The 14,835-nt window shown below is 29.3% G+C and overlaps 1 protein-coding gene across 1 annotated transcript; it reads right to left on the bottom strand.

Annotated features, from left to right (window-relative positions):
• Positions 1-2: 2 nt before the first annotated feature.
• On the bottom strand, positions 3-5,901 carry LOC123298840 (vascular endothelial growth factor receptor 1-like). Its single transcript, XM_044880935.1, has 7 exons — positions 5,763-5,901; positions 4,705-4,867; positions 4,259-4,365; positions 2,548-3,279; positions 1,207-1,421; positions 1,028-1,133; positions 3-930 (listed from the first exon to the last, which is right to left on the bottom strand). The coding sequence occupies exons 1-7, from the start codon at positions 5,790-5,792 to the stop codon at positions 67-69; spliced, it is 2,217 nt and encodes a 738-aa protein (XP_044736870.1). The 5' UTR covers positions 5,793-5,901; the 3' UTR covers positions 3-66.
• Between the last annotated feature and the right edge of the window lie 8,934 nt (positions 5,902-14,835).

The raw sequence follows: 14,835 nt of genomic DNA, 5'->3' as shown, positions 1-14,835 counted from the left end.
AAAATTACCTACGTAATTTTATCAACAAAACCACGGCTCATAAAGTTCTTTTATTGCTAGGTTTGATTATGTTTTGTTACCATTCATGGTAAGGTAGTCATTTCTCTCTAACGATTGTGTTGGTGATGAGTTTAAGTTTTGATAAGTGGAGCCAATAACATTAGATTTTTTCATATCTAAGTATCTATTACCAAATTCATTGACAGGTTCTTGCACACTTCTTTGTATCTCCGAATCGAATAAAGTATTTGGGGTTGAATTTAAATTTTGATAATTAACATCTGTTCGATTTGTTTTTGACATATTTAAATATTCATTTCCATATATTTTGATAGAGTCTTGAAGACATTCTGGATTTTTATCACGTATTTCAGGATCGAACTGTAAATTTTGGCTATTAGAATCTTTAAAATTTGACCTCATGTCCAAGTATTCAATTCCATGGATATTGACAGATTCTTGAAGGCTTCCATGTTGAGATATTTTAGAATCTAATTGGAAATTTTGATTATTCACAAAATTCGATTTTGCCATATTTAGGTATTCGTTGCCATGTTTGTTGAAGGATTCCTGAAGATCTTCTGGATTTCTATTAAGTTTAGCATCCGTTGCACTGTTCATTTTTAAGTATTCATTTCCGTTGCTAATCTCAAATCTTACAAAGCATTCAGAGCTTTTTTCCTGTGTTTCAAGATTTACTGGAGAATTTTGTGTTTTTCCGTTCTTGCAATTCGATGATTTTGCCATGGGCACATAATCATTTGGACATGCCACTTGCTTTTCTGTTTTTTTGAAATTTTTTTCAGGTGGTTTAGGATGTTCCATAGAAATTTTCCCTTTTTCATTCTTCGATTTTTCTAGTACATAACTGTTTGCACATGCGTTCGATTCTTTTTCTTGTTTTTGGAAGTTTTCTGAACTGTTGTTAATCTAAAAACATTGAATAACGTTACAAATGGTTCCACCAAAGTTCACTACTAAAACTAACTCATCAATAGTAAATAACGTTACTATTGATAACACTTACCTTATTCTTTAAGGCCTTCAGCATTTGTGCTAAATCAATGTTTAAATCTAAAAACGATGGACGCTTTTCAGGGACAATTTCCCAACACTGTTGCATTAGAGTATATCTGTAGCAAAAAAAAAAAAGAAAAAAAGATGATAGCCAACGATTAATTTATAATTTGCATATGTAGAAATTACAATTCATTATCGTGTGCATATTTTGGTTTCGATAATTTATAGCCGCTTTCTAATTTACGATAAAATTTTTTATCAACCGCTATGTCACTATATGGTTCTACACCTAATGAAAATAATTCCCATAGAAATACCCCAAAGGACCATACATCCGATTGAATTGAGAATTTACCATCTCGAATTGATTCTACTGCCATCCATTTAATTGGCACTAGACCCTAAACAGAATAATTATAAATTATTTTCAACAAATTAATTTAAAGGAATGCAGTAAATGTATAAATTAGATCTTTAAGGAACGAAAACTATTTTTTGGATTTTTTGACACATTTTATATAAAAAAATGTCTCTTGTTTATGGAAAGTTGGCGGTTTTTTAATAGTTAACCATGTTTAATATTTGAAAAAAACCGAAAAATCTCCTGATATAGCATAGTTAATAAAATATAATAGCGAAATTCTTCACTTCAAGGGGGCCCGCATTTGCTAGGGCCCCCGGGGATAGATCAAAAGAGGAAAAGACAAAGTTTTACGAGAAGGGTGGCATAAGGGAGCGTCCGACAAATTGACGGGAACTAACAAAAGCAAACAGAAGGAAAAGACTACTTTTTATGAGAAGGGGGGGGGTTCACAAGGAGGCATCAAGTTATTTACGAAGACTAAAAAAAACTAGCGCTTCTAATTTTCACATCACATAGGGTCCTCGGCCTTGCATTGTCTCTGGCACCAAACATGAATTAATCTAGTAGAACTGGGCATATTAGAACATATTTTGAGTAAAGCTTGGTAAGAAACCAGAAAATACTAATTTTTTTTTCATAAGAGTGGAACCCTTCCACGTCACAGAAATGAGTAAATTTGAAGGTATCGATAATAGCAACGAGCAATAGCTTATTTATTATTTATGTTTGTTTACTAAGCTCTTGTATACAAATTTATCTCTCTAAAGTATCTCGATCATAATGGGCGTTTTTAATATGATGCATATGGCGTAACCTATATATAACTTGAAAAAATACAATCGGACTAGGAATCGAACCCGGGCTTTTGTGTTCACGCTAAGCTCCTGAGCAAGTTCGTCCATACGGCTCCGACACACAATAAACAATAATAACAAGCGAAATTTAAAAAATCTTCGATACCTTTTTTTGGTACGGAACCCTAAACTTGCACTTGGAACATAGCTAAGAACACTCCCCATTAAATTATCTTTCAAACGAAACGAAAAAAATCCAAATCGATTAATCCATTTAGGCGCTACGATGTCACAGACAGACAGACACACATAGCGGTCAAACTTATAACACTAAACTAAGCTTTTGACTCAAGACAAGAAAACAATTACTTTTTTTTTCTTCACATAGTTATCTTTTTGGCACATATTTTCTGCTAAACCAAAATCACATATTTTAGCAATTTTCTTCTCTGTTAATAGTACATTTCGTGCAGCTAAATCGCCGTGAATAACACGCCGTGATGTTAAATAATTCATACCCTTTGCAATTTGCACAGCCCATGAGAATAAATCTACCGTATATATTTTACAATTATTCTGTTTGGACAGAAAAATTTTATTATTTTCAGTTTTACATTCCGTGTCTTTCACAGCAATTTGATCTACATAATTGCCACGATATTGTTGTAAATATTTTTTCAAATTTCCATACAAACAATATTCAACAAGAACATATAATTCACGATTTGTTATTAGATCATTTGTGCAAGCTCCCAATAAATTTACAATATTATTATGCTCGCCAAGATGCATCATAATTTTTAATTCGGAGATTAAAGCTTTGATGTGCATTATATGTGGATTTCGTTTGACCATTTTAACAGCTACTGTTGTGCTTTCTTCTTCAGGATTAATCCCAAATGCTTTGGCTTTCATAACACAACCAAAAGAACCAGTGCCTAACATTTCTTGTAACTTTAAATTTTCTCTTGAAAATTCCCACTTATTACAAAAGGTTAATAGATTGGTTCTTTCTGAATTACTCGAATTTGAATGCATACCATTACTTGTGTCGTTATTTTTGTTATAAATAACAATTGCTTTTAATTCGGACCTTGTTTTCTAAAAAAATATTAAAAAAATTTTTTTAATATATAAAATTAAATTATAAAAAGATAATTAAACCAAAACAGGTTGTAAAAAAAACTTAACATAAGGCAAAATATGCATTATTATAGGAAATTTCCCAGAAGGGTGGGAGAGTGATAATCTCCCTTAAAAGTAGTAGATACCAGTAAAATATCCCGAAACCAAAGCGTTAATTTTTCAAACTTGTTTTTCTAAGCTTTTTTTATTGATGATTATCATTATAAACAACTCTTACAATAGAAAACTAGTCAGCGTTTCATGAAAAATTTGAATCTGTACATTAATTGGCTAAACTATTTTTAAACTGTCTTTTGTGTGTTTATGTAAAGCAGAGTCACGATAGCACTCAATGAGCCAAATCGTCCAGTAATCCGAGCACTTTTCGTTCGCCCTTTCTACATCACTCCCTTTCCGCCCTTTCTATATCACAGTAATCCAATCAGCTTTGGTATTGAGTCCCGATTATTGAGAATCTAATGTATATATACGAATATTACTATTTACTTAGTTTAAGTAATTTTCATTTAATTGGTTCAAGACTTAATGTATATTCACTAAGACGGCGATATTAACAATAAATAAACAAGTTCCTCCACTAATACCCGAATCCAAAAGGCTAAATATGACCGATGACCTGGAAAAACTAACTAACAACTCCGATTTTCATAATGATCCTTATGACATTCGAACGGAACTCCATTCTTTATTGATTGGGAGTATAATCTAGAGATTCCCTAAAGAAACTTAAAAATAGCTGAAAATAAGGACTAAACAATTAACTTTAGTACTTGGAAAACGAAATTATTTACATCCTACCGTATTAAGAACATATTTTCTTGAACCGAGAACATATTCCTTGCAACTAGTACTTTTCTTGACAGTGGTCTTTTTAGGGCCACGATTAACTTCTTGTGTATTTTAATTCTATTATAAAGCTAATAATGATACAAACCTTATCGTAGTACAATTTTGCGCTTAAAATGGCAAGATAAATTCCTAAAATAATTATTAAACAAACAACTAAAATGATGATCCAGAACAGAAATACATTTTCACCAACTAAAAAACATAAAATTTCACAATTATTTTTCGTTAAAAAACTATCAATTCAATTAATTTAGAAATCCAGAGTTTTAAAACTGATGATAAAGGCAGGGTAGGGCAAAAAAAGCAAGTGTTTTTTGATCGAGATGTACTTTGACTGAGATGTAGTAATAAACGCGAATTTCTTATTTGTCCATTTTTTTAAACATATTTTTAACAATACTTAAATCACCAAACAATTGTGAATATGGGAGATCCGCATGGGATTATAGATAGCATTTGGCTGAAGAGCGCACTCGTTAGTGGCGAAACAAGCCTCATCGGGCTACTAAGTGCAATATAACTTAATAATACCTTCTCCGATAATTAAGTTGGATGATCGAAAGTCTTCACCATATCGATTTTGAGCCATACAGCCGTATATGTTTTCATCTTCTTTTTTTAATTGGTCAAAAACTATAGTATTATTATTTGGCATATTAATTCTTCTAGTGTTTGGCACCCATATTGTGTTGTTCTAAATCAGAAACAAAAATATATACATTATCCATAATAAATTATTGTAAAAGCCCTTTTCATTTTAATTACGAATCCTTTTTGATGGGGGTGGAATATTAGAAAATTACTCTCGTAAAAAATACAATGTATTTTTGGAACGGAGTTCCTTAACGCGGCTTGTCATGGTGAGCAAACTGGCAGAATTCATAACGTAACAATGTGAGATATGCTATGTGTGATATTCTGCCCGAAACAAAAATGAAAAGTCTAGCAATGAAAATGAACAGAAAGAAACCAAATCACTAAACAGAAAGCAGGATAACAAATGCCGCACAACAGTTACGTTATTTTTTTGTCGTCAAACTGACGCAATCGTCAACTTGTCGCCACAAAAAGAAGATGACTATTGATAGCGTATGCTTAAGATTTTTAAATTTTTAATTTTTGCAAATCACAAAATCAAACATAATTTATAAAAAGGACATTTATAAGAACAAAGAAAGCAACAAAACGTCAGTTTTTTTGACAAAAAAGTCGTAAAAACCCTAAGCAAGACAATTTGAAGTTACTTATTCCCTGTCTATATAAATCAATAATAAGAATTTTGCTTAACAATATCGCTAAAGCAAAATGAAAATTGTAAATTGCAAAATAATAATTTGCTGATTTGAATTCGCCTACAAGCAAAAAGGAGGCTAGGCTCGGACGAGTTTATGAGTCTCATTGGAAAGAGCATTCATTTCTTAAAATTTTGTTTATTCCAAGAAAACAAAAATCATACATTGAAAGAGAGGATTTGCCCGTTGTTCGCAGGGATCTGTTTATTGTTTTTTGCTGGCACGGACTTGAAATCAGCACTTATCATGCCGCTTCTTATATTTAGTTCATAATATGGAAAAAAATATGTAACTTACTTTGAACCAAGTAATAGTTGGAGATGGCATTCCTTCACTATAACATCGATACTCGAATCTAACATTCCCGTTATATTTTTTTATAGTATCATTTTTTAAATTAGTATTATATATTTTTGGTGCTTTGGGATCTGTTGAATCAATGAATTTCAATTTTTGTAAAAATGTATGAAACAAAACTAAATTTTTAAGTTTTTTAAATTAGAAATATTTTAAAAGAAACATGCTTAACAAACTTAAGGTAGTATTATCGGTAATACACTTTTCATTCAGAATTTAATGAAACTTGGCATAGTTGTCCAATATTATATCATAATTAACCAGTTAGATTTTTAGGGGCCTTCAGAGAACTGAAAATCTGAACGTCCAGTTTTGTGAAATAAAATAAAATCTGTGATATCCCATAAGAATGAATGTTAAAATATCTTTAAAATATCTTTTTTTCAGTTCTCTGAAGGCCCCTAAAAATTTAATTGGTTAATTATGATATAATAATGGACAATTATGCCAAGTTTCATTAAATTCAGAATGAAAAGTCTATTACCGATAGTACTACCTTAATATTTACTAAAGAAATAGAATGAAGTCAATAAATTTCATCTTAACGGTAAGTAAACTCATTTAATGGTCTATGAGAAGTAAATATTATTAATAGAGTATAAAAAGCTGCTGTTGAGATAAACTCTGTGTTGTATATGTATAAGTTAAACAAGTTTTTATCATTAAAATCTTGTAGATAATATTGAGACAACCTTAATCTTGTCACAGTTATGACAAGAAACTCAATCAATTAGTAGACTCCAAATAAAATTTGGTTTGAAAAACTGATTATACGTTAAAATTGCTACTATAATTTCAAAAAATACAAAATATTTCGAAAACCGTGAAGTTAAAGCGAAATAGACCTTTATGAAAGACACCTTTATTTTGAGCGTAGAACCGGAATATGTAATAATAAACAGAGTGTTCCATTTATTAAAATACAACTTTGATACATTCCGCGTTTCCAGTCCTGTATATTACAAAAATAATTTTAAAGTTTACAGCCAATAACCCTGCATCTATTCCTGAAAGAAAATTTTGTTAATGTCAATTCCTGAAAGAAAATTTTCCGTGTCGTATAGCGTGAACAACCCGGTATACCCATTTGATACTTGCCTATTTTCAAATACTACAATTTTTTAGTATGAAAGTTCATAAAGGAGATAAAAATTTACCTTGAATATTTAGAGAAATTTGATTCGATTTAACAACACCATTTTTGTAGTTCGTCCCATGACAATAATAGTTACCATTAAATTTTCTTGTAACATTCTTGAAAATGATATTCAAGTGTTTTGAATATTTAGCTGATTTTATATCAAACCTATAATCTTAAAAAAATATTGAAAAAAGTGATTAAGAGTATCAAAGTGAAATTTATTTCTAGTATGTATTTACAAGAAAACCGTAATTTTGGCGGATGTTTTTTCGATTTTCCGGGATTGTGATATTGATAATGAAAATTTTAGCTGTATTCTGTAAATTTGACTTTATTTCAAGTCGTTTGGTAAAAATGCCAGCCTTCTAGCAATTTTAGAGCTTTTTATAATTTTTCGGGAGGTGCAATGAAAAAGTTGAGGTTTTACGATTTTTCCCGTAGGTTTCGAGCAATTCTACGTTGAATGAAAAAAGCCGCATCTTTCTAGGATGTCTAGAAGTGCCTTACAATTTTTATACCTTAGTCAGTGAGTAATGTCAGCTTCACTCTTGTATTATAGGCTTGCTTTATTTGCAAGGAAGGTGCCCCCTTCATCTTGACCCCCGGAGTGGCCTTCAGCCTTGGCTCCGCGTCACAGAAGATTACATGAAATGAAATTATCAAATTCTAACCTTTGTTATCTTGCTTGATTATTGTTTTGGTGTCATTTAAGAACCATTGCAAGTCATAGTCAGGAGCAGCTGCACAATACAAAATAACTGAATCACCAACAATGACAGTATCTTCCGATTTCCAAGCACGAAATCCATTAGGTATATCTAAAAATATATATAATATGCTAGTGCGAGAAACGATTGACATAAATGAGAGTCAATGCCAAAAAAAATTGTGCAGATTTTCATTAGAGACTCGTTTACGAATCCACGGGAACTAAGTGAGCGTAAAAAGAGTCAGGGAATAGAATATTATAATAATCGAAAAGAAAATAATTAAAAATTATTTCCACGAATATTAACAGAATAATAGTTCAAGCATAAATGATTTACTTCGATCTTTTGAATGAAATTATATGATTTATCGACATACAAAATAACCATAATTTTTCTTGCCGCGATTTCAACAAAATTGCCTGTCCGTTAGCTCGATAGCTAAAAGATCGAGGGATACCATGCTAAAACTTCCACAACACTTACCACTGATTATTAAAGATTTCTTTGATTGATATAATTTGGCGTTTATAGAATTTTTCGCTATACAATTTAATATGCCAGGTTGAGATGCATTAAAACTCAATAAAGAAGTATTTGCATGTAAATCGGTTTTAAAAATTGCATCTTCTGTGAGTTTAATTACACTATTTTTACATTCTTCTGTACAATTGGTAGTGTTAAAATACCATTCAATTGTGGGAATTGGATTTCCTTTGACTTTACATACATATTTACTTTCTTCGGTAGAATTTACAAATTGAGGTCCATTTAATTCCAAAAATTTTGGAAAATCTAAAATAAATAATTCATGAAATGAAATACACACCACCACCACTCTCCGTTGGAGTTCGATACGGTGAATAAGTCGATAGTTTCGGGGAAAATATGAATAAGAAATGATGTTACCTGTAATGATAAAAAAGAAATCTATGGTTTTTTCATCATAGTCATTAAAAACTTTTAATGTATACTGCCCAGTAGTTTCAACTTGCATGTTTATTAGTTTTAACTGTACTTGTGTTTTGTTCAATTCTTCTGTTTTGTTCAATTTTTGGCCATTATGGTACCATTCATATCTTACTGGTGGAAAAGCTTCGACATTTATAAGTAAAGGACTCTTCATTGATGTACCAGCTTTTTCTGTGATATTTCTCGAACTATCACATGTTAATTTTATGAAATGTTTTTCTAAAAAAATCATAAAAGATGAAAATTATTAAAGGCTTAGTTACAAGCAAATTATTATTATTCTACTTATTAAAATACATAAACAGTGGAAAACATTGTAGGTGAAAAGTATTCGGAGTTTCTTTTGCATATTTCCCATCTAAATAAATATGTTTTCCATTTAAAATAGTTATTATTATTCAGTTATTATTCAGGAAAATCTCAAAATGTTTCCGACTAAATTTCAGTTGGGAAAACTGGTATCGGTTCATTTATTTTTGAAATGGGTTACCCCGAAATAACGACTAAGTACCAGCGTAGAAAAACTATTATCCCACTAACGAAATAATTTTGTCCCATTAACGAAAAACTGGTGGCAGATGACTATATTTATGCATTAAGCAGTCCCAATTGGGGTCTACAGTCCTAATTTTGTACTTATAATAATTTTCTTATATTTCTTTCTTGCAAAAATTGTAGATATTTTAAGTATAGTTTAGTTTAATTTTGAATGCGATCTAAAAATATGCACCTAAATATCTCATTTTGTAGTTAACCAATCAAAAAATAACTTAAACAAAATTTGCAGAGTTTAAAGTGGGTTTCTTTAATAGCTTCGGGTTCCTTTTAATAGTCAAGTAAAATCTTAAACGGTAAGAGATAGAATGACACTTTTTTGTATTTCTAGCTTGCGGTCTTATTAAAAATTTTCTTACCATGTACATTGACACTTATTCGATGTTGTTGTTGTGGTAATGTTAGGAAATTTCCCATCATTGTACTGTTATGACTAATACAAATATATTCACCACTATCACTGATTGTTATATTTTTTATTGTTAATACCGAAGTTGTTGTTACCAAATTTAATCGATGATTTCTTTCACCAAAAGTCTCAATATTTAGACGCTCATCTGAACATCTTACAGTATTCGGTAATTTCCATATTATATAATTGAAAGTTTTATACTGATGTTTTATTGTACAATTTAATTTTAAATTTTTACCAATAAAATGAATATCATTAAAATTATATTTGGAAATTAAAGGTTTTGGTATTTCTGAAACTATTTCACGTTGTATAAGAAAAATGTTAATTATAAAATCTATTTTAAGAGACAAGCTTCTATTGTATCTACTAAAATGTAGAAAAATAGTTTTTTCCTGAGTCGTTCGTATACTAGGTACTATTTCTAAAAACTCCCTAAAAAAAATTCTTAGCACAGGAACTGCGTTTTTTTGTTTTCATTTTTCAAGAATTTGGTAATAGTGTATTAGTGTCCCATTTTTGAACGCAAGGGTTAAAAACTTCACAGCCCATACCAACGCTTCCAATTTCCGTACTTTGCGTCGCTGGCGTAACCAAGCTAAGTGACCAGGGCCCCGACATCTTAGTTCCACATGTCAATATATGTTTTTGCTCCTATTTGAAAACGAGTCCATAATTATCAATTAATTTTGCCCATATAATCCTTACGTATCAGCTTATTTTGTGTGTTGTGTGCGGTTTTTTGTTGTATTATGGTTATAGATTTTCTTAAGGCCCCGATTTTCCTAAATTTTACAGAGATTCTAATAGGTTCTGTTTTTATACTAACCCAAATTTTTGAACTGAAATTTTTGTTCTTCTCTTCTGTCCATATTATTGGCAATGCATTTATAGACACCATTTGTAATATTTTTAACCGTAAACCCAATTTTGGGATCCTGAAATGTTAATAAATATATGATCCCAATGAAATAGACAAAATAAACCTATTTTTGAAAAATATCAGGGACAAGTCTTATGAAGTTATTTTCTGGTAAAAAAATTTAAAAAATGTGTCGATTATATTTTAAAAGAAATTTTGAAATTAAATGTCCAGCAAAATGTTTCCAAGATGGACAATTTTATTAAAAAAATTAAGAATATTTTGTTGACCTAGTCAAAGACCTAAGTACCTAAACTATATAAAAAAATTATTATATATTTATAAAAAATCTAGAATTTCGAGGAAAAAAACCTAGAAAGAAATGATTTGTTCATTCTTCAATCTACTTATGCTGATTTTTACAAAGCTTTAGATACATAACTACTACTTACAAAGCTTTTATTGCTGTCTATAATCTTATTTTGATTATTAAACAATTCCATGGTGATATTTGGAGTTGTTGGTCGACAAGGGATTGTAACACTTTGTCTTTTATCACCAAAAATATTCGGCGTTTTAGTATCATCGAGAACTGGGACTAATAAATGTTTATCATCTAAAAATTACAATTATAAAACTTTAATAAAATGATCCGATCACTAGATTCCCAAGCCATCTTTTTCTTGTTATTGAATTAATTTCGAAAAAACACAAAAATAAGTTTACCTTTGACGTAAATATAAACAGAGGCAAAGCTACTGTTACTCATTGTCGTCTGATTAACATATGCGCATCTATAATACCCAGTATTTTCGAATGAAACTTTATGTTTTAACGATAACTCATAGAGACCATTTTTTTGAACCAAACTTTCTTGTAACTAAAAGAATTAGTTATGTATTATATGGTCCGTCAGAAATAATCACAATAATTTGTCTATGACACACAAGATTCGATTGCCTAACAGGCAATTCGCGTTAAACATATTTTTTCTTACGAATGCAGAATTATTTCTAATTTTCTGCACAAGTTGAGTGTAACGGAAAATATCTAATAGCTCATTGGCTACGACAAATTTATTTGTCACGCGCAAATCGTAACTTCAGTACAATACTTAGACAATTATAATAATCGAAAAGTCTTATGAAGGTATTATTTCTCGATAATAAAAACGATAAAATTCAATAGAAATTAAAAATAAAATTAGTTTGTTTGCAATTAAAACGATTAATTAAACAATTTCTTATATCGATATTTCGAGAATTGAAAATCCGTATGCAAAAAGTGCTACATTTATGACGTTTACGTTTTGGGTATATTCACTAAAATTGCAAATTTAAAAATCATTATATTAATCGCTAAAACTTACACTATTCTCAATACATGTGTTGTTATCCCTAGCAAAGGGAACGTCCCAAAATATTGGAGAAAGCCCACTACAAATTAATTCAATTGTATCATTTGTACTTAGAATTATATCATCTATAATAATCTTAGAACCATTTCTATAGAATAATTCTGGTGATATTTTATGCCCTGAAACAAAAATAATACGTACTTTATTTATTTATTTAAAATTTATCCGAATCCCATGAAAGAGAATGACGACCTCTCCACAATATCAAGAATAGGTGTTTATCAACTAATTAGTACATTTACTTTTGTCTGTTTGTCTGTGAATCTGTCAGCACGATGATGTAAAAAGTGAGTTTAAGTTCTTAAATGAGCAAAATAGGTCAATTGGATATTGGGTCCATAGGCCCAATCGTGTAAATTGTAAGAGAAAGAACAAAATTGTAAATGTAAAAAATGTTTCTTATAAAAAAACAATTAATTTAGGTAGCAAATTAGGAAAAAAAAATTTCGTTCTACAAATGTATAAAAGCTAGAGAGTTGAAAAGTTTTAGGTAGCTCCAACTAGTGAGTCTTGTAAACCATTTTTGAAAAACAAAGAAGAAAGATTCTAGAAAAAACTAGAAAAACTAGAAGAAATGGCTACCTGAAAGCCACCAAAAGTGTGTTAGTTTTTAAAACTTTTTTAATTTATTAAAAATAATGCAAGCACTGATATTCAACATTACTTATACAGAGTATTTCAATAATAAATTCAGCCAATTGTTTATTTTAACTTCTAACAAAATTGTAATCACGGTCTAACATTATCCCGTTAACTAGAAAATTTTACTAGACAATTATGGTCAATATAATGTTTAACTATAAGATAAAGATATCACGGAGTTGAACTCGAAGCTTAGTTTATTTTCTATATGAAGTAGTCGGTTATTTTTTCGAAATTCGAATTTTCTTATAAACGCATGACAATGTGAATTTGATTTGCTGTGTACTCGGTTAATTTTTTGAAATTAGTATTTCTCAATAACCTTGTCATCGAATCCTACTACTTCAAAGCCCATAGAATTTCTTCTAGCTGTTGCAGTACACTTATCTTCTCTAAAATCTATATAGTAAATTGATCAATTAATAAATTTTACCTTTTGTAATTTCAAACAAACGAACATTTTTTAAAACAATAAATAATAAAATTAGTAATTTATAAAATTTTTTATTCATACTTAATATTATTATGTATAGATTGAATATTTATAAGGTACTATGAAAAAAACGTTCATCATATCGAAACTAAGTAACTAGTATGATGGGGAAATACATACTTTGGTAAATTTTAAAAATTGTAACTTAATCAGATAAATTTATCAATTTTTTTGTGGTTTTCTGTATTCTATTATCTCGCTCTACAAAATTTCGAAACAGAACCTATTATAACCGCCAATTATACGAATTAAAATATAAGAGCCCAACTTCGGAATAATTCCGAGAAAAATGAAATTTTTAATTTTTTATCTAACCCGAATTAATTAAAAATATACAACAACGTTCTTCTCGACATGACGATATATTTGGATTTTCGCTTTTCTAAATGTGATTTATTTTTTATATAAATAACACCTTTTGGTCATTAATACACTGTACATAAAATAGGGCCTCTAGTATTTTTAAAGATCGATGTATGAGCATGACAACAATATTTGATTTAAAAGCTCAAAGGCAGCATTTGCAATAAAGGCAACAATATGTAGTTAATATTTCAGCTTAGGTATTCATGCAACTTTAAAAAAAATAAATCATTGAAAATCGATAATATAAAATATATTGCTCTTATGGAGAAATCTACAAAAACGACATATTTTTATAATCTTCACTTGGAACGAATGAAAAAAAAAAAAACTGTTTAATAGAAAAGAAAAAAAAAGGATCTCCATTGATATAAGGGTAAATTTAGGATTAAAATTATTTTTATCTTATTTTCAACAATGATGATGAATTTTAATATAATTTCAAGAAGGTAGACGAAAAATAATTCCTAGTTTTCAAAATATCGAAAGCTGAATAATTACAGAAAATTTTCGCTCATACACCCTTAAATTGCACTTTAAAATGGTTATTTTTTTGTTTTTGTAAACAAGAACACTAAATACAAGAGAAATATGTACCTACTACAAACATTTTTTTTTTCGATTTTTCCCACAGTCAATACGCATAATTTTTTCAAATTACATAGGAATGTATATACATTGACAGTATCAAAATCTAATTTTTTCAATTCGAAAGGAAGTGGATGTCATTTTTATTATACAAAATAAAGTTTCATCAGAAACGAAATGTGGGAAACGCCACTTAGAAACTACGTTATTTTGTTTGAAATACAAAATTTTTTGCTATTAAAAAGTTAGAACCCACCAACTACCAGCTACACCTATTATTTAGTTACGACAAAGCTAAAAATATGAAGAAAGTGGAGAAGATATAAAAAAGCAAATTTATAAAGTTTCAATAATTTAATTCATATATTTATTACTTTTTAATTATTTATTCATTTATAAATATTTTGTCTATTTACAAAAAAATTTTTTTTTATAATTATTTCTTAAGCTTACGTCTAACCATCGATTATTAGTAAATGGTTCTTACATTACCAGGTTTTTTTCTTTACTGGTGATTAGGAATAACTCGATGTAGATTAAGCTAGAAATAGCGGCAAGGAAAGTTTAGGTACACTTGTAGTTCAAATTATTTGTACCTTATTTTCCACTTTGATGATGAATTTTCTTATGACTTCATGAATGTAGACGAAAATAAAAAGAATAAAATTTTTCGATATCTGCCTTGGTTTTCGAAATATTGAAACCTAGAAAATTAAACAAAATTTTCAATTTTCGATATTTTGAATATTACTCCAGGAATCGAAAAATTTTATTCTTACTTTTCGTCTTATATTGTCAAGTTATGACCATAATTCATCATCAAAATTGAAAAAAAAATATTTTTTTAAATCCACTATCAGA

This window comes from Chrysoperla carnea, chromosome 4 (assembly GCF_905475395.1).
Source record: "Chrysoperla carnea chromosome 4, inChrCarn1.1, whole genome shotgun sequence".
Lineage (NCBI taxonomy): Eukaryota > Metazoa > Arthropoda > Insecta > Neuroptera > Chrysopidae > Chrysoperla > Chrysoperla carnea.
The sequence above is the reverse complement of the archived record's forward strand: the minus strand, read 5'-3'. Positions and strand labels throughout refer to the sequence as shown.